This window comes from Rhodofomes roseus (assembly GCF_022264815.1).
Source record: "Rhodofomes roseus strain CIRM-BRFM 1785 chromosome Unknown C8Q71scaffold_29, whole genome shotgun sequence".
Lineage (NCBI taxonomy): Eukaryota > Fungi > Basidiomycota > Agaricomycetes > Polyporales > Fomitopsidaceae > Rhodofomes > Rhodofomes roseus.
In genome coordinates this window covers 229,849-247,463 of record NW_025952985.1, presented here as the reverse complement: position 1 = coordinate 247,463, position 17,615 = coordinate 229,849, and the positions used below count along the sequence as shown (strand labels likewise).

The 17,615-nt window shown below is 54.6% G+C and overlaps 8 protein-coding genes across 8 annotated transcripts; 4 read left to right on the top strand and 4 right to left on the bottom strand.

The window, feature by feature from the left end:
* Nucleotides 1-733: 733 nt before the first annotated feature.
* On the top strand, nt 734-1,492 carry C8Q71DRAFT_322468 (uncharacterized protein). The gene is made up of 3 exons (XM_047917808.1): nt 734-1,084; nt 1,135-1,393; nt 1,451-1,492. The coding sequence occupies exons 1-2, from the start codon at nt 1,004-1,006 to the stop codon at nt 1,387-1,389; spliced, it is 336 nt and encodes a 111-aa protein (XP_047774053.1). The 5' UTR covers nt 734-1,003; the 3' UTR covers nt 1,390-1,393; nt 1,451-1,492.
* A 480-nt stretch (nt 1,493-1,972) lies between these two features.
* On the bottom strand, nt 1,973-3,043 carry C8Q71DRAFT_911094 (thioredoxin-like protein; the record flags this gene model as incomplete). The annotated part of the gene is made up of 4 exons (XM_047929118.1): nt 1,973-2,196; nt 2,259-2,867; nt 2,925-2,945; nt 3,011-3,043. 4 exons carry the CDS (start codon nt 3,041-3,043, stop codon nt 2,149-2,151), a joined length of 711 nt encoding a protein of 236 aa, XP_047774052.1. The 3' UTR covers nt 1,973-2,148.
* Nucleotides 3,044-3,549: 506 nt separating this feature from the next.
* C8Q71DRAFT_784579 (uncharacterized protein) lies at nt 3,550-5,085 on the bottom strand. Its single transcript, XM_047925034.1, has 4 exons — nt 4,745-5,085; nt 4,609-4,687; nt 3,946-4,545; nt 3,550-3,887 (listed from the first exon to the last, which is right to left on the bottom strand). Exons 1-3 carry the CDS (start codon nt 5,044-5,046, stop codon nt 3,952-3,954), a joined length of 975 nt encoding a protein of 324 aa, XP_047774051.1. The 5' UTR covers nt 5,047-5,085; the 3' UTR covers nt 3,550-3,887; nt 3,946-3,951.
* A 328-nt stretch (nt 5,086-5,413) lies between these two features.
* C8Q71DRAFT_883733 (uncharacterized protein) lies at nt 5,414-6,815 on the top strand (the record flags this gene model as incomplete). Its single annotated transcript, XM_047928521.1, has 6 exons — nt 5,414-5,425; nt 5,476-5,706; nt 5,755-6,045; nt 6,097-6,135; nt 6,193-6,462; nt 6,517-6,815. The coding sequence occupies 6 exons, from the start codon at nt 5,414-5,416 to the stop codon at nt 6,685-6,687; spliced, it is 1,014 nt and encodes a 337-aa protein (XP_047774050.1). The 3' UTR covers nt 6,688-6,815.
* A 2,339-nt stretch (nt 6,816-9,154) lies between these two features.
* On the bottom strand, nt 9,155-10,789 carry C8Q71DRAFT_727261 (uncharacterized protein; the record flags this gene model as incomplete). Its single annotated transcript, XM_047921839.1, has 10 exons — nt 9,155-9,395; nt 9,443-9,474; nt 9,530-9,560; nt 9,610-9,850; nt 10,059-10,211; nt 10,263-10,342; nt 10,374-10,375; nt 10,430-10,590; nt 10,648-10,682; nt 10,743-10,789. 10 exons carry the CDS (start codon nt 10,787-10,789, stop codon nt 9,155-9,157), a joined length of 1,023 nt encoding a protein of 340 aa, XP_047774049.1.
* Nucleotides 10,790-12,668: 1,879 nt separating this feature from the next.
* C8Q71DRAFT_862234 (chaperonin 10-like protein) lies at nt 12,669-13,955 on the top strand (the record flags this gene model as incomplete). The annotated part of the gene is made up of 5 exons (XM_047928008.1): nt 12,669-12,922; nt 12,999-13,080; nt 13,133-13,334; nt 13,390-13,787; nt 13,839-13,955. 5 exons carry the CDS (start codon nt 12,669-12,671, stop codon nt 13,953-13,955), a joined length of 1,053 nt encoding a protein of 350 aa, XP_047774048.1.
* Nucleotides 13,956-14,140: 185 nt separating this feature from the next.
* On the bottom strand, nt 14,141-15,879 carry C8Q71DRAFT_322034 (uncharacterized protein). The gene is made up of 4 exons (XM_047917807.1): nt 15,779-15,879; nt 14,810-15,716; nt 14,305-14,753; nt 14,141-14,236 (listed from the first exon to the last, which is right to left on the bottom strand). The coding sequence occupies exons 1-3, from the start codon at nt 15,797-15,799 to the stop codon at nt 14,317-14,319; spliced, it is 1,365 nt and encodes a 454-aa protein (XP_047774047.1). The 5' UTR covers nt 15,800-15,879; the 3' UTR covers nt 14,141-14,236; nt 14,305-14,316.
* Nucleotides 15,880-16,139: 260 nt separating this feature from the next.
* C8Q71DRAFT_321967 (6-phosphogluconate dehydrogenase) lies at nt 16,140-17,365 on the top strand. Its single transcript, XM_047917806.1, has 3 exons — nt 16,140-16,807; nt 16,861-16,906; nt 16,957-17,365. The coding sequence occupies exons 1-3, from the start codon at nt 16,259-16,261 to the stop codon at nt 17,271-17,273; spliced, it is 912 nt and encodes a 303-aa protein (XP_047774046.1). The 5' UTR covers nt 16,140-16,258; the 3' UTR covers nt 17,274-17,365.
* The last annotated feature ends 250 nt before the right edge of the window (nt 17,366-17,615 follow it).

Below are 17,615 nucleotides of genomic sequence, written 5' to 3'. Positions count from 1 at the left end.
GAACCGGTGAGTGCCACATCGCAACTGAGGGCTCAAGATGCCGACTGACACGATGTCCAGAAGAATGATAAACGGAGCCCGACTTTGATCCTCTGACACCGACACCGACACCGCCGCCGCCCACGTCCGCCGGGGCGAACAGCGACCCGCGCCTCATCCGCCGTATAGCAAGTGGTTCCGCGAAGCGCGCATACCGAGACTTTACGTTCGATAAGGTTCGTGTCGAGTATGACGGATTGGTGGAAGTTGTAACGTCGGACAATGCATGTTCATCACATTCGAGCTACTACGCTGTTTAATGCTCGTGTTTGAAGCTAGGAGTATGTGAGTTCCACAGCGTTGTCTTGACAGTTGCTTTGGGCGCCACCCGTCCAAGCGTGTGAAGCAACCATGATCAGCACTGCGGGACAGCGGGCGTAGCACTGCAAGTTCGGTGTCCGTCATGACGAGACATAACATCATCGTGACTCCGAACAGAGGGTGATCCGTTGCAGCCACATCCACTGCATGGCCTGGCCACCGACCCTCGTTCCCGTGAAACACGCACGGTACGCTGTGTCCATTCCCCTTGTATCCTTGTTCACATGCCTATTTTGGCCTTCGCAGATGGGCCGCTGCAAGTCAGCATTCAACATGTTTCGCTGAGGTGGTACCGCGAGTAGTAGCCATGCTGTGGCCAGTTGTCCCCTCAACACTTGAACACTTGCCTTGTTCGGGCAGGACGCTCGAAAGCAACGCACAGCAGTGAGTCAGTCCGGGGCTAGCCCGAGATCTGTGCTGTGTGCAATTGACAGACGTCTAGTACGACGGTTCATCGAGTCAGCTATGTTGCATTTCTCACCAAGTCAACAATCGCAGCTTGCGGGATGCTGTATACACGGAGTGGAGGCCCCTCGCGAGAGCGCAACGTATAAAAGCGGGTTCACTGCGGGTCCGGAGAAGGGGCATACAATCCAACAACACCGAGACCCTCATCCCCCATCCCCACTTCCCATACCCAAGCATGAAGTCTTTCGTTCTCTCGTCCATCGCCCTCGCTCTCTTCCTTGCGACCTCGGTTCATTCTGCTCCCGTAGAACACAGTGTGAGTGATCTTTCATTACACTCCCCCCTCTTGGTTGACGTCTGCTGCAGCTCTCACCATCGCAGACGGAGGCCGCTTCAACTTCCCCCGCAGTGATGGCCCCTGATATCTTCCTGTGGGACCGTCGCTCTTCTCCATCACCGACTGGAACCACGGACGCGCCAGGCGCATCTCATTCCGCTCCGTTGGCCGCCCCTGGCATCTTCCTGTGGCGTCGTGGTACTGCGGACCCGACACAGACGACAGACAGCCCGACGGAGTCATCCTCTTCCCCCATTCTTGCTCCCGACATCTTTCTGTGGTAACTTAGTGGGTGACTTTTCTCGAGACTACCAACGTGTCGCTGATCGCTCTCCGTTTTCGCAGTGAATATGTCCCAATTGAGCGCCGCAGTTGGTCGGCACGGACTCAGAAGACGACTGATCCCTACTTATGGTATTTAATATCGCGATACTATAGCAGTACAGTACACGCCGGGCGCCCAGCGCTGGAGCTGGAGTTATTTCTCTCGAAGATACCTTGATACCGATACTTACGATCATTATATTCATGGACTGTAGCAGTATCTGGATTGAAGATGGATTGTAGTAGTGCCGTGGCCGTATTTATGAGTACTGTAGTCCCATGCGAATCCTCGGAAGGACGAGCGACACACATACTGTACCTGCGGAGTTCGTAGCGTTTCATACTATGAGGTCATCTGTACTAGTGCGATGAGAGTACGGGTCATCTATGACAGAGTTCGAGCAACACAGAGATATCCGAGCTGCATGTGTTCATAAGGGACTCCCCTCAACGTCAAGCTAGCAGTACTGTATCAAATGCGATCATGTAAGATACCGGACAAGCTTGAAGCTTGGGGCCTGAGCATCCGCCTTTCGACTAGTCTTGACTCTCTGAACAAGTCCTTCATAGGTCTGACATTGCTTACATGGTCACTTCTTTCGTATAAATCGTTACTGTAAAACTTGTATATGGATTGTTTTTCGAGCGTAGTACGGTGCGTCATCGTGCACAAACTTCAACTTGGATCATCGTCAACCTGTTTCCCAAAGTTTCCCGGGTCACTGCTTGGCACTAAGGCGCTTCTTGAACGCCTCGGTCACGTACTCCTAGTGATGCAACCACGACATCAGCGCACGACTCAGCGGCGGCCCTCTGCGAGCAAACGCACCTTGTCAAACGTCGCCTGGAAGCTCGGCCTCGCCTGGAGCGCAGCCCAGTACGTCTGGAAGCGCGCGAACCGCGGCTGCTGCAATGCCTCGAGGATCTTCGTGGCCTCGCCCTGCTCGTACGCACCGATATCGTTCTCGAGCGCGACGTACGCGCGCGCGAGGAACGGCGCGACGGAGATGTCCGCGATGCTGAACTCGCCGAGCGCGTAGCCCTGCGCGGGGAGGAGGCTCTGGATGGCCTCGATGCCGCCCAGGAAGGCCTGTACGGCCTCCGGCGTGCCCGTGCGGAGGAGGTTGCTCCACGAGGGGACGTGCTCGGAGGAGACGACTTCGATGAAGAAGCGCGCCTGCGCCCGCTTGACGGGGTCAGCGGGCAGGAGCGGCGAGCCCGGGAAGAGGTCGGCGACGAACTCGACGAGGACGAGCGACTCGGCGAGCTTGACGGACTCGGGCGAGGGCTGGTCGGGCTGGACGGCGGGCCCGCCGTAGGCGATGGCGGGGACCTTGCTCGCGGGATTCACCTTGGGGGCGTACCACTCTGGCTTGTTCTGCAGATCGATCAGGTACTTGGTGTACTCTGCCTTGGACTCCTCGAGGGCCAGCTCTACCTGGATTGCATGTCAGTCACGCTGACCGATGTACACTCAATCGGGCTATGTAGTTACCCTGTGGGCATACGGGCAGATCTGCATGCCAAGAACCGGTTGTTCAGCGTCGACTCGTCCCGACGATTGGTGTCATGACCACGTACCTTTGCAGTGTAGAGGGTGATACTCTCAGGCATAGTGCGATGTAGAATGCGGGCTCACAGGTAAGGCGAGGGCGGGGATTGCTTGCTATCTTGTGGTGAGTGCCGTCGATGACAATATATACCAAAGTCTGAAGAGGGGCGAGCGCTGTATGCATAAGCACCCTCCGAGAAATTGTCTCCTTGATATGCGCCATGAGACTGCATTCCCGGTGGGATCGGCGAATGGGCTGTCGAGACATACAAGATGACGTGCCCATAACCTTAGCTTAGGGCATCTGAACACGCGCACTGCATCGCGAACATTAGCCGCTGTCCTTCGTGCAGAGTCCAGGTCCTCGTTGATTCCGTGAAGGCGGACTACCACAGATCAATCCCGGGATTGGTAATGCAGGTACTCTCGCGGCGGACTACTACAGCTCACTCCCGGGATTGGTAATGCAGGTACTCTCGCGGCGGACTACCACAGCTCAATTCCGGGATTGGTAATGTAGGTACTCTCGCGTTGAAGACCTTGACGCTTTACTAACATAGATCTTATGGCACGCTATCCAATTGACGAAGGCGAGCAAAAGTGATGTAAGTTCAAAGGTCGGAATCGCTGGTGGTGATAGACAAGTTTGGATGCATTAGCACAAGTGGCACGTACTGATGTAGCACTAGTAGCGTCCTGGTATATACAGAGCAACGCGCCACCAGCATGTGAAGCAGGTGTGCGTCGGATTTACATCGCAGTGTCCAGACGAATCTGCCTTCAGGACGATTGCGGTCGAGGCATGCAATCACCACGAAGGAGGCGGAGACTGGAAGGTCTGACGAACCTCAGGATGAATAAGAAGTGGACACGCCTGTATAGCTGGCCATCTCTCGGATCCTGGCCCTACATCACTGAAGAGTTGGGTTAGCTGCCGGAGAGAACAGCCAGGTGAACGACTCACATCCATTCAACACACCAACGCTGTGTCACTGTCTGATACGTCGACGGTTTCCTGAGATCCGTGTCTACGGGTGGACCAGCTAGGAACGTCGATGCCAAAGTACTCAGGCAGTCTAGACCACGTCTTCTGTTGTTCCCTACGATGCCGCTCCTCCAACATCTCCTGGCACGGCCCACAGAGCGGTCCAGGTCTGATCAACTCCAGCGGACTCGGACGAGTCAGGGTGTCATAGCGACAAAGTACAGACTCTTGGTGATCGCCGGACCTGAATGTCTCGAGCACAACCTCGAGGGACGCGGCGCACTGTATATCTTCGCAGTCCGCGCTCGTCTCTGGCACCATGGTGCGCAACGCGGAGAGGAGATAGTCTTGACCCAGAAGCCTCCTCGCGTCCAGGCAGCGCTCGACGTCCTCCAACGAGAGACGAGCCGTCGCCGTGCCAGCGTTACCGTGCTGTACGCCTTGCAGGAGCACTCGTGTCGGCAGATTCGAGCACTCGTAGAGCGCGCTGGGTAGGACCAACAAGGTTCCTGTTAGGCGTGCGAGGTTGAACGTTGACCGCGGCGATAGCGTCGGCGGGCTGACAAGGGCCCGGGCATGCTACTCCAGGCCTTGAGCCACGTCTCCATGACGTCGCTATAGTGGCTTTTGAGCCGCGTTGACCGTAATGTGCTGGATGCGATATTTGGGGCCGAGACGGATCAGGCTCTCGACGACCGAAAAGCTCATGGTCTGGTGGTATCTGCGGACGTGTAGAGACTGAGTGATCTAGAGAGGAAGGCAAGACGGATAGACGGACAGCCAAGTCGATAGCAAAGCTCGCAACAGGACACGAACCTCCTCTGCAACATCAGGCAAACGGACGACGACGCACCCATCGATCCTCTTCGCATTCGCCGAACGTCGCCGCGCGCCGAAGAGGTCGCGGCATACGGAGGAATCCCGTATCAACAGTCCCTCGTACACGCGAAAGGTCGCATCTCCCGCAACGACGACTGCTGAGCCGTCCGCGAACCAGAACTCCTCATTGTGTATGGGAGGCTTCTGCTCGCGCTCCTCCGAGTCGAGTCGCTTTTTTGACGTTACGGATTGCTCTGCCATGAACAAAGGTCAACAGTCGATTCAAGCGAGTGATAACAGCTTGAAGCTTTAGCTACAGATCTGCCTGGCGTCACGATCACATGATCTGCTACGTAGCCCGTTGTGCAACTTCAAGTTGAACTTGTAGTATGTGCCGGTGGCGTATTACTATTACTCACTACGCTTCAGTCCATCGAATCCCGATCAATACCTCCACAACCATACACCAAAGCAGCTCGACACTGTCATATAGATGACGTCGGCTGCCAGCAAACTCCCTGCAGTGGTCGCTCTTGCTGTTACGGCTAGTGTCGTAACAACAACTCTGGCTGTGCGGTTCTTCTTATCCGGCACCAGGAATGCACCGCATACATACACCAAGACTAGCATGCGAGACACGGTGTGGTTATTATTCACCTGAATCTGTGCGATTGGCTGAATAGTGTCAAGCTGCCCCGAGACTTGGAGACGTGGCGCCTGCTTGACGATGAGGATGAGATCGAGCGTGTCTGGGAGGCCGTCAGGCCGACTCTTCATGACGCCGGCATTCGACTGTGGACGTATGATGGAGTTAGCTCAAGAGCTGACCCACAACAAACTCTCTTGTCTAACGGCTTTGCGTATCTGACCCCGACCCGCGGCGAAGCTTGGATTTCAAGACTCCAGAAGTTCAATTGTCATGTGAGTGTCGGTGTCGAATGGCTGCTACCTGCTGACCATTGCTCCTAGAATGAGCTTACCTGGGGAGGTTCGACCATTGGAGGGCTCAACGTGGTGATTCGCGTTGCAGCTATAGGAAACGAGGGTAAACGCCACTTGGAGATCTTGCGCAAGCTTGCCCAAGGCACGACCGGCTTGTGGACAGATAACCATGTTGTCCCTCTTTGGAAGGAGGTACATTTTGATGATATGGTTTTCATCGTCTCGCCGTACGTTGGTCATTCGATGGAACTATGCTATGGGTTCTGGGCGAACAACTCCGTCGGAGATATAGTGGATATGATCCTGCAGGCACTTGAAGTAAGTTGATCGCTCTCTGGTCTTGTCAACTGCAACTCAGATGATCTTCAGGCAATCGTCTTCGTCCACGGGCTCGGAATAGTGCACAGAGTAAGCATTCATTTTGCCCGACGTAATCGCTCTATTCTGACAAACTTGAATACGCAGGATCTGTGCAAATCAAACTACCTTGTTCAGTGGCATCCGGAATCCTTGTCGACGATGCGGGTGCCTCTATGCCGCCCGCGTGCATTCCTGACCGACTTCGAGACGGCTCACGAGTTTCCACCGGATATGCCTGCTGAAGAGCGGTTGTTGAGTGGTCTGCCTGTCGAGGACTACCAACGGTCTGTCCCTCCTGAAATGAGCTCCGGGGGACTGTACGACCCGTTCAAAGCCGATGTATGGCAGCTTGCCGAGAGCTTCTCCGACGTCAAGGTACGTCGCGTTGGAGCCGTATTCAGTCATGGGGTAATAATCACCGAATTTCAGACCACAGTTTCCAGCATTGATGCTATCCTAGAACATATGTTCGCACCGGATGTGTCTCTGCGATTGTCTGCATCGGATGCTCGCGACAGACTGGCGAATGTCGTCCACAGCACTCCACCTATAAGCCTTCTGATTCCGCCGCTATTATTGAATCCCTTGCCCAATTTCTAACCCCATACTTTCCTGGTAAGCAAACCTGGAGTACGGCGTGTACATCTCTCGCTTGGAATCATTACTTTGGATTATTGGCACGTGCCTGACACACAATATTTGGCTAGACGGGTTGCATACCAAAGCCCACACACTGGTAGCAAGACTTGTGATGGGTCGATTGTAGCTCCGCAATAATACCTTCGTTCGTGTCTATACTGCTAAGGATCCGCATATTTGCTCACATTTACGAGGCTTACCGTATGGCTCAGCGCGATGTTTCCAAGTCTTTCTATGATGCAATTGGGAAGTCGTTATGGATTGGAAGGCGGTGCGTTTCTCGGAATCCAATCAAACTTGTCCGTATGCCTATTCCTACAGTTCTTGTACAATAGACTACAGCAGCGTATCATTGCGTCCATTGCGATCAGGTCCATTGTCTCGAAGCTAACCGGGTATAGATTCCACGCCCTACATGCCTCCTGCGATCTCAATCATGGAGGATCACGCTCCTCGTCACCACCGTCATAAGGCAACCACTTAGTATGGGCTCCCCTTCGAGACAAAGTATCTCTGCGTCAGCTATGTGTTATGACGGACGTGTCAGCAGTTTCATGGTAGAAGGTACGATGTCTTACCTTGAAAAGCCTGAGACTAATAGCTGAAAAATTCGGGGGCTAAGGTTGCGTGCTCGGTCTGAGCAACTTGAACGGCCGTCATCGACGTAGAAGCCTGCTGAGGTAGGTTCAATTCAATTGCGTCTCACAATGAAAAGGTTACCTACTTGATCGCTACCGACGGGCATGGGCTGTACACCGCCTGAGAGGAAAAGCAGGACGGCGAGTGGCAAGATGAGCTGCATGCTGTCTCGGGAGACTATGTGAAGCGACCGGAGGTACGATGCGACGGGCTTTCGCAGTCTTCTTAACTGTGGGTAGGGGGAAGAGTACGCGGCGGTTGAGCAGCTTTTATAGCCAAAACATTCCCTCGGCTCACATGTACCCTTGGCTCGGACCTTGAGTTCCAGTGCGATGAGGATTACTGACAGCAATGCCTGCAGGTTCTGTGTTTGACGCTGAGCACATATAACGAGTCGAGGGGCCGTCTTACAAGCTCCATGAACCGCAACTAAAATATCATTGCTGGTGCAGAGGTCTGCTCATTGCTGTGCCCTTCTGACGCTGCCACCGTGAAGGCGATTTGTTTAGGTTCCGTTTGAACGGATTTTTCAGCACCAGTAGCTTTTCTTCATCGTCTATCGACATACTAGATCTTGCAAGCTGATGTATGCTTTCGACCAGCATCCCCAGGCCATATATCCCGGAGAGATCAAGTTCCTCGCCACGTTCGGCATTGCGGTGCCTCGACCTTCGTACTCCGAGTCAACCAAGTAGTTATCGCTTGACCTACTTTGTGGCGCATAGCACTGATGCAGTGAGCTACATGTGGCCGTGTTATGAGGTGCGTGCTCATCGGCCCAGTAGTCTGACTCTGATTGTGCATACCGACCGCCATAGTTCAAACTTCCGCACTATCTGAGCCTAGACCACCGTATGGGTGTTATCCTAGCAAACATACCTTTCAGCGAAGAAGAACGCTCCGCTGCTTTGAATTGAACAGCCTACGGTACAACTCGGTGATACAGGCACGTTCAATCAAGACAGGTGCGCCACAATTGTACGTACCAGAAGAGAAGAGGTACGACAATTGTCCTGCCATGCCCGGTGCACTAGCGCAGCGAATAGCTGCTACCGTATCGTACCGCCGCACGGAGACTCCGAACGGGTCTTGTCCGCTAATCCTCCCTGTAGGTCCGTGACCGGAACGCCCCCCGATACCGAGCTCCCCTCACTGTCCATAGACACAATTCCTTCGGTTCCGGTGCGTAATGGTCAATGAGAAGATCCCAACGGCACGATCACGACACTGAGCTAACACGGGAAGTTGCGCACAGATACCATACTACTCCCTTGATGGATTGGGACGAACACTCGACCCATCGAGTAATGTTATGCTACGGCTGCCGCGACAGCGCCACGGCGCTCTTGGGTATTACTGATACAGGTACTGTAGTTGCCAGCCCCATCTCTAATAGCGCTCGTACATGCCCCATTCCTCGCTAGTACTTCGATTAATAGACACAAAATGCCCTTGCTAGCCTGTATAAATGCTACGTGAGTCACTGCCACTGACGCCGCGCCTCGAACTTAAAGGCTCCCATCGTCCCTATGTACATTGCGATTCGGTGAGGACCCGTACATCATGTCAGATATGTGGTATACGTCGTTCAACGTTTCCAGTGACAGCTGTGTTCAGTCCGCGTCTGGACCCCACTCAGATTCATCGAAATATCGACCCAAGCGGCTGGTACTCATATACTGCGGCGCGTCGGCGCCGTCAGGCGTGGTTTGCAGACAGCCTATGACAGTGCTCTAAGTGCAATAGCCTCTATAATGACTGTACATAAAAATATCAGCATACCTGTACCCTACCACGCCGAACCAACGGCAGTGCTCGAGCCCTCCGCGAGGTCGTAGGACCGCGTCAGGGCGGGTGTGTTCCGTGCACAGTCGGCGGTGGTGTTGTTGGTGTTCTGCAGCTGGAACGAGAGCCCCGTTGACTCGGTGTCCTCCAGCGTCGCTTCGAGCGCGGTATCCCATACTTTGTGCACTTCATCCGCCGCTTCTCGGATGTTGAGCAGGAATCGGGATACAAGGACCGACATTACCCTGCGTACGTGTCACGCATGTTTCCTAAGATCAGAACAATGACGTACGGTATCAGGAAAACGGTTCCGATTGAAAGGGCCTATGCATGCGAGTGGATTATAATCGTGTCTGTATGGAATCTGGATGGTACGCACCTCGATGTAGTTCATTATGATTTGAGCAGTGCTGATCAAAAGGAGTGCTCTGAGATTCAGTGAGCGCCTCTCCGACTGACAGAAGCTTCATTGGATCGTACATGAAATACAGCACACCTAGGGACGTGAAATGAGCCGGACCATCATGCGGCTGAGCGAATGAATATGTCACACCATTTCTCAGTAGCAGGGCAGGTAGGCGTATGCGTGTCCTGAAGCCAAAGACCTGCGGCATGAGCTCCGGGCCTCTCGAATAGTACCACGTTGCGAGTACTACGATGATGTCGGCGGCCATTGCGCATGCGCGCGAAGACACGAGAGCTAAGATTCGCCAGAGTCAACACATGACAAGGAAATTTGTATATGATTCTACCTCTAATGAGCCGGCCGTTAACATATTCAACTACACAGAGAACAGAGTGTGACTCGCCTGCTGTTCGATTTCGTGGAAAAGTGGAGTGTTGCATTGCAGAAGGTGATCGTCTCTTCCACGGTCAACGGCTGGTATGATGTCAGAACAGATTGGTACTGGGGAGGAGATCAGCGTGAAATATCCTGCCGAACGACGAGATACGCGACTGTACCATGGTTGTACCAAACGGAACGAGGTCAAGTGCGAAGACAAGTGCAGGTAGCATTCGACTGCTCCTGCTGACGGCCTGGGCGCGTAACGCCGAGATAACTGTAGTGTGTTCAGCCTGATTGCTAAAAAAGCAGACGAAACAAAACAAACCGGCCCATTCCAAGAACGTCAAAAGTTGCAATATATCGTAAACAATCCCAATGGCTTGACAACTGCGTTCGAGGTCACATCTGCGATCGATCAGTCAAAACGTGATCTCACCTCTAGTATAGATGCATTCTGAGTCTCTACTTCCAATACAAATGGAAACCACGCACCGCGCTCGTCACCCAAGGTAGCATCTCAAGTATGTTCGCTATCACCAAGCCCAGCATGACGCACTGATTGAGAAGGAACACATATAGAGACGGATTCCTCCGACTCCAAATGAAGTTTATCGCTTGGTCGAGCGTGAAAACATATTCGTATGCGACCAATGCTGCGCAATGACTGTGAATCAGCGCACAGAGCCGGTAGGCGCGAAATAGTTACGTACCTGCCACGGCAACTTGAGCACAGTTCGTCACAAAGCTGCGCGTTGACAGCGTCAGAGAACGACAAGGCAGATGTTCCCGGAGCTGGATGCGTTACCTAGTGTGCAGGAGAGCGAGAAGCTCTGCCTCAGCTTGGAAAGACATGGCGGGCAGAGCCCTTTGGCGAGGTCATCGTGCAAGCACAGACAAGAGATAAAGGCTGACCACCGATGTACCACACATCTGTCCACCGCATCATGGACGGTGGCAGTCACCGCGATGGTAACACTCACACCAACGTTCCTGCGCACATGTCGCACAGGACGTCCCTCCGGCCCCGCATTTAGTAATATGGCACCTGAATGTAGTTGCCACATAGAAGTCCACAAAGCCGTGGGTAGCTGTGATCTTGTACTAGGGCCCTGGCTGCCAGCAGCGCAGCTCATACGATATATCTGGGGGCCCGGATACTGATTACCCCATGGCCACGTCGAGCGAGGGGGTGCGCAGGACACTGCGGGACAGCCATGGGAGTCAGTCCAACTGACGCATGGCTGACAGTGAGGACGTACTGATCATATCGATATCGGGGCATGGAAGGCGCTATACGAGCGGGCCTGTTGGCATCGCTCCGAGGCATTATCACCGACTCGGAGTACGTATCGGACTGAAAGGCACGACACCACCTGCAGCTGCCAGGTGGTGGTCATATACGTCGCCTCTGTACCTCAGCAGAGAAGGAGTGTCAGATTGAATGGTACTGCTAGACCACCGTGTCTGATCCACCGTGACTGCATCAGTGATTGGAAGATGAGTTCACAGCCTGTCGGGGTGTCAGCTTGCAGTTGCACCCCGACGATCCAAATGCGACCCCGGAAAGGGGAACAAGTCCAACTTGAAGTATAAGTCAGGGTGACGGGGTGAACGTTGACCGGTGACCGCCCGCGAAGAGGGCGGTGGCGCATGCCTGATTTGGTGACCCCGAGTGGTGACCGAGGCTAAGCGCCCGCGGCGGTCACAACGAATCCGCCTGAGAACCATCGGCAGTAACTCGGAAGAACGAGGTACGGGGCGGCGCTCGATGTGGCGTGTGACTTACATAAGCGGTACTGTATGTACGGTCGCGTCGACCGGCGTACTTAGTACCACTGGCAGGGTTGTACCACCAGCTACAGTAGTACCACCGGCAGTGTCTCTATTTTACACTATGCCTACGTATATACGTAGGTGTTGCCTCATCTCGCAATGGTGCGCCATCCGTTTTGATGAATGGAGGACTCTGATCATGGTGTATAACGACGAAACCACTGGCAGTATTCAAGTTTATTGGTCCGCTGACGCTGGCCCCTCCCAACTGTGACCGTGTCACTGGACTTCCAAGATAGAGAACGACGCACAACTCAGGCCTAGGTGCGTCGCAGCTATGTGAACTTATGACTGCGTGATTAATACTGCAGTGGCGCAGGCTAGCTGGCAGCTCGAGCGTCATCCTGTCGCTATTTTGATTGAACCCTCCCACATCTGCCGTGATGCTTGCGTAGTCTCGCCGCAAGACGTACGACTGGTATCGGCCATGACTTGCTCCTCTGTGTCAGTGGACTGCGCCGCTCAGCCCGTGGGGCCCGGCTGTTGACGTCCGGCGGACTGTCCCCGCCTCTTCTGGTGCGTTCGCCACGTCCTATCATGTATACCTCCATGTTACTGACAGTTGCAAAGCTCGGAATTGATGTGGGTTCATACAGCGCAAATTGTTCCCCTGCGCACATACAGTGAGTGGATACCTCTTGTGTACGGCTATGAACCTATCAAATACAATCACAATCGCACACGCTGTCAACGCTATGACTTCGCCTTCCTACTATCTACCAATCCAACTATATCATGCGACACCTCAGGAGAAAGGCCTACACTCAGCTAACTCAGCGGCAGCGGCCGCAGTTCTTCAGTGTCTCTCCTGTCAAGAAGAGTTTGCCACAACTAATATATAAACACTTCCTCCATGTTCGTCAATATCTCAACGACTCACCTACCACACTGCGTCGCGATGCCTGGACAGAAAGCCCTCTACGTGACTGAGAAGCATAGTCCCTTCGCCCTCGGCACTGCGCCGATATACAAGCCTGGCCCTGGCGATTTTCTGGTCAGGATCGAGTCTACGGGGCTCAACCCTGCCGACTGGGCCATCCAGGCCTATGGTATGATCATCGAGAAGTACCCGGCCATCCTCGGCATCGACATAGCAGGCACTGTTGCAGACGTAGGAGAAGGTGTTACGCGCTTCAAGAAGGGCGATAGGATGTACGTCCTTTCCAGCTACCTACGTTGAAAAGCTGAGTGTTAAGTGTCACGGTGCTGACGATGCTGATGCGCGCAGACTCACGAAAGGCACCATTGGCAAGTACGAGCGTACCGCATTCCAGCAATATGCTCTCGCATATGAAGATACATCCGCAAAGGTGCGAAGGCTGCTGGATTCCCCAGTTCTGGTGTAGACTGACAGGTCGGTAGATACCCGAGGGCATGTCGTTCGACCAGGCGGCTACTATCCCTCTCGGTCTCTGTACTTCGGCTGTCGCTCTGTACCACGACGGTGTCAACGTAATCGGTGGCACATGCGGGCTCACTCCTCCCTGGGAAGATGGGGGCCGCGGGAAGTACAGAGACCAGCCCGTCGTTGTCCTATCTGGTGCTGGCTCCGTCGGCCAAGCAAGTGAGATTGATTTCGCATTTCCATTAGGGCCGATAGCGAGCTAACCATTTTGTAGCAATTCAATTGCTCAAGCTTTCCGGCTTCAATCCCCTCATCACGACCGCGTCACTGAGCAACGCCGAGTGGCTCAAACACCTGGGCGCGACGCACGTCCTCGACAGGACGCTCCCTTCTGAGGAACTCTGCAATGAGATTCAGAAGATTGCATCCAAGCCGATCATGACCGTCTTCGACGCCGCCGGGTACCCCGACACGCAGAACCTCGGGTACGACCTGCTCGCGTCCGGCGGCACGATGGCGGCCGTGCGCCCCGACGCGGTGAAACCTGAGAAGAAGGTCGAGGACAAGAAGTCGTTCTTCATGTACGCGGACGTGAACCTCCCGCAGAACCGCAAGCTCGGCGCGAGCATGTTCGCTGAGTTGACGGAGATGCTGGATAATGGAGACCTCAAGGTTCGCAACACATCGTGTGAATGACGAACTCGCTGACGAGTGTTCGTGTAGCCGAACCACGTCGAGGTGGTGCCAAACGGCTTGGAGGGAATCGTCCCTGCCCTCGAGAAGCTGAAACAAGGCGTGAGTTGCGTAAAGCTCGTTGCACACCCGCAGGAGACCGCATAGAGTAGTACGATGGCGAAGTCCGGAACGGAAGAGCTCATCCGTGACCCTGTACACTACATAGGAACGTCTCGCGATCATTGCTCGAGCAGTCAATTGTAGTGATCAATATTTTCGAAGTTTGCATGTCGTACGAGGAAGAGTAGCGCGTGCACGACATTCCCGCCCGAAGGTGTTGCAAAGAACACAGAAATTGCATATGCACTTCCGATACAATTCGAACACCCAAGGCCACTGCGTCCTCCAAATCCACATATATCGCCCTGTAGATTGACAAATCACTACTCGCGCGTTCGCCGAGTAGCTCGGGTTAGCTTCGAGACAAAGGCCCGTGTATGGGAAGAACACTCACGTCTTTCTCTTGTTAATCCCAGGACACCTCGACTATCCCGCGGTCAAACCATGGTCTCAGCAAACCACGAAACACGGCCCTAATCCTTTGGCCAATGCTGTTTGGATCTCTATATCCCCGGTGACCTACGCCGCGCAGGTGTATCTCAATCTGGACATCCTTCAACATGTCGAAGTATTTCTGGTTCGCGACTTCGTGCATGTTTCGCAGTTCGAGCCCCTTCAGGACGTCACGGCTGCGCAAGTCCTTGTCAGTAGCCTTGCTGACGTTGAACCATGCCACGATCGTGATGCATTCAAGGTGGCAGCTCCGGACCGTAGTGAGGATGCCGAGTAACTCGTCTGTCACTCTGGACCAGTCATCCGGCAACAGGCGCCTGAACCCGATGTTGATCAGAGGAAACCCTAAGGACCGCAAGGAAGTGTTGTGCGTGAGGTCGCTGTGACCATCTATGAAGTATTCGTATCAGCAATGACCCACAGAAAGCAAGATAGGTGTGCTTAACAGCATGTAAAACTGCGTTCATTGTACCGTGTCAGAGACGACCCCACCGCTCTGAGGAATTCATTGATACTTTGCACTGAAGCATCGCCATCCGGCTCTGCTGTCAGATCACCCAGATCGGTGGATAATTCTGACAGCACAAGCCACTCCAGAAACCTCTTCATGAGCCCTTCGTCCGCGCTGATATTCAAACGTCGAAGGCGTATGTTTGACTCCGACCGCGGCTGAAAGTGTGGGCCTCCCGTATGAGTAGCGTAGCTCCGGGAAGGATAACATGCAACGTTCTGCATGGTCATCTCTGTGAGCTGAGGGAAGGCGCAAATGATCCGCGAAAGCAATGAGACGTTGGGCGCCATGCAATTCGTCAGGGTCAATGAATTGACGGATTCAGATTGCGACAGACCCCTGAAGAAATCGGGGCGCCGTAGTGGACGTGTGAAGCGAAGCTGAAGGGTCCGTACCCCAGCCATCGCGCGGCCCATGGTCAGCGATAGTGCGTGGAGAAAGTGGGGACGGTGATAATAGGCGTCCTCGATCATCAGCTCACGCGTAGTCGCGAGCCAGTGTTTGAGACGAAGAGATGAACGAGACTGCTTGAATAGCATGTTGTAGCTTGTCCGGTCGCAGATCTGGATGGTGCTGTAGAGGTTGGACATCGCCCGAGGGTACCATGCCGTGCATACGGGCGCAGCGGCAGCGAGCGTCGGCTGGTCCATTCCATCGATTATGAGCTCGAAAACCTCAAGAGGAGCGCGGGCGGTGAGGGTTTGCGGCAAGGTACCGCACAGGGCGGCTGATCCACTCGATGTCTCGACGGTTTGTTCGAATGCACCGACTCGGAGTCCAGGTTCATCGGCTCCTGCACGTGGCACGTCTTGACCGGGCTGGACGCTGGGACGGAATAGATCCTGTGCGTATTGAAATGAATATGTGTGAGCTATGGCAGAGATGTAGGAAACGACCGACGGACACGCTGGATTCGAGAGATCATTCTACTCAGGCTGCTCTCGGAGGAGGAGGAGGAGGGGGGTCCATTTAGCCACCGGCCGATAGCGCACGCGCGTCTCGACTTCTTGCTCGAGTCGCCTGTGTACGTCGGATGATGTGCGCGCTATGAGTCAGATTACAGTACTTGATGTTGAGTCTCTGCGTCAGTGGTCGAAATGACCTTCTTCAGGATGTAGATGAGGGGAACAGAAAACAAGATGAGCACTAGCGTTTGCAATGGTTGGCGTCCAAACGGTATACTTGCCGCAATCTGAGGAACGAGTACACGACGGGGCACGTGCGCAATATATGCGCGCTTGCCGCTCGCGGCATCCCGCGCGTCACGAACTTGCCTCTATCTCTGGCGTTACATATCATCATGGCCGTCGCGCACTTCGTACTCTTGAGCACTGTGTCTTCCTGCTTACCACGGACACAAGGCTGAGAACAGGAGCTGCTAGCGATGTCTCCTCCAACACTCGCGGTTGTTGCAGCAGGCGCGATGGGCGCTGCCGTCGCGCGTCGGCTCACATCCTCCGGTTGTACAGTCCTCACCAATCTCGAGGGGCGCTCACAAGCCACCCGCGAACGCGCTGCTTCAGCCGGCATGCTCGATGTGCCAATGCCCGAGCTCGCAGCACGTTCACAGTGGGTCCTCAGCATCCTCCCGCCGAGCGACGCGCTCGCGTTCGCGGCGCGTTACAAGGCAGCCGCTCCTGCACAATCCAAGCTCCGTGTGGCCTTCGCCGACTGCAACGCGGTGAGCCCGGAGACGGTGAAGAAGATCGCGGCGCTGTTCGCGGGGAGTGGGATTGGCTTTGTGGACGCGGGGATCATCGGTGGGCCGCCGAAGGACGGGTACGACCCAGTGTTCTATGCCTCCGCCGCTCCGGAGGATAGCGACCTGCTCGACGACTTCGCAGGATTGTCGAAGTATGGCCTGAAGGTGTCGCCTTTGAGGGGTGAAGGAGCTGGTGCAGGCGACGCGAGCGCGCTGAAGATGTCTTACGCGGTAAGAGGTTATCCACGTCGACGTATGCGCAAGGTACCCATGATCTGAGTCAGGGCATCTCGAAAGGCATCATAGGATTGACCACAACCATGATCCTCGGTGAGTTACGATGGCACTTCGCTTCTATACCTTATGCTCAGCGATGCCAGCTGCACATGCGTCGTCGCCCGCGACCGCCCAAGCGTTGATTCACGAGCTGCACTCGTCTCAGCCGCAAATCCTACAGCGGATTACAACGAGCGTACCAACGATGCTCCCAAAGGCATATCGCTGGGTCGGCGAGATGGAGGAGATCTCTTCCTTCGTCGGTGGTGGCGAGGGCCAGATCCATCAGGGTCTCGCACGGCTGTACGAGCGTGTCGAGCGTTCGCTGAAGGAGGAGCAAGAGGGCGGACCAGCGGAGGACGTCAAGGTTCTGAGGGGCTTTGTAGACGACGCGAAAGCAGTCATCGGTGGGCAGAAGTGATGTGCGGTTCTTCTCCACCACTCGTTATTGCTTGCACCGCATTGATGTCGTCGATTTGAGCTCAGGAGGCGGGAACACAGGCGCATATAATCAGTTTTGGTTTGATTCCATACGCGTTACGGGCCGATGACAAGGTTCCTGCAGTTGGCCTAGTCTCCGTTGCCAGTTGGCCGTCCCGCGTCGTATGCACGGCCGGATGAATACTCGACTCAACGTCGGCCGGCCACATCCCGCTAACGCCTCCCACCGCTTCATCGTTCTCGTTATGCCCATCGGGTCAGCTTCCACCCCCACTCAACGTCCGCCCTTCACATATGGAGGAACACTGCCACCAAGACCTAT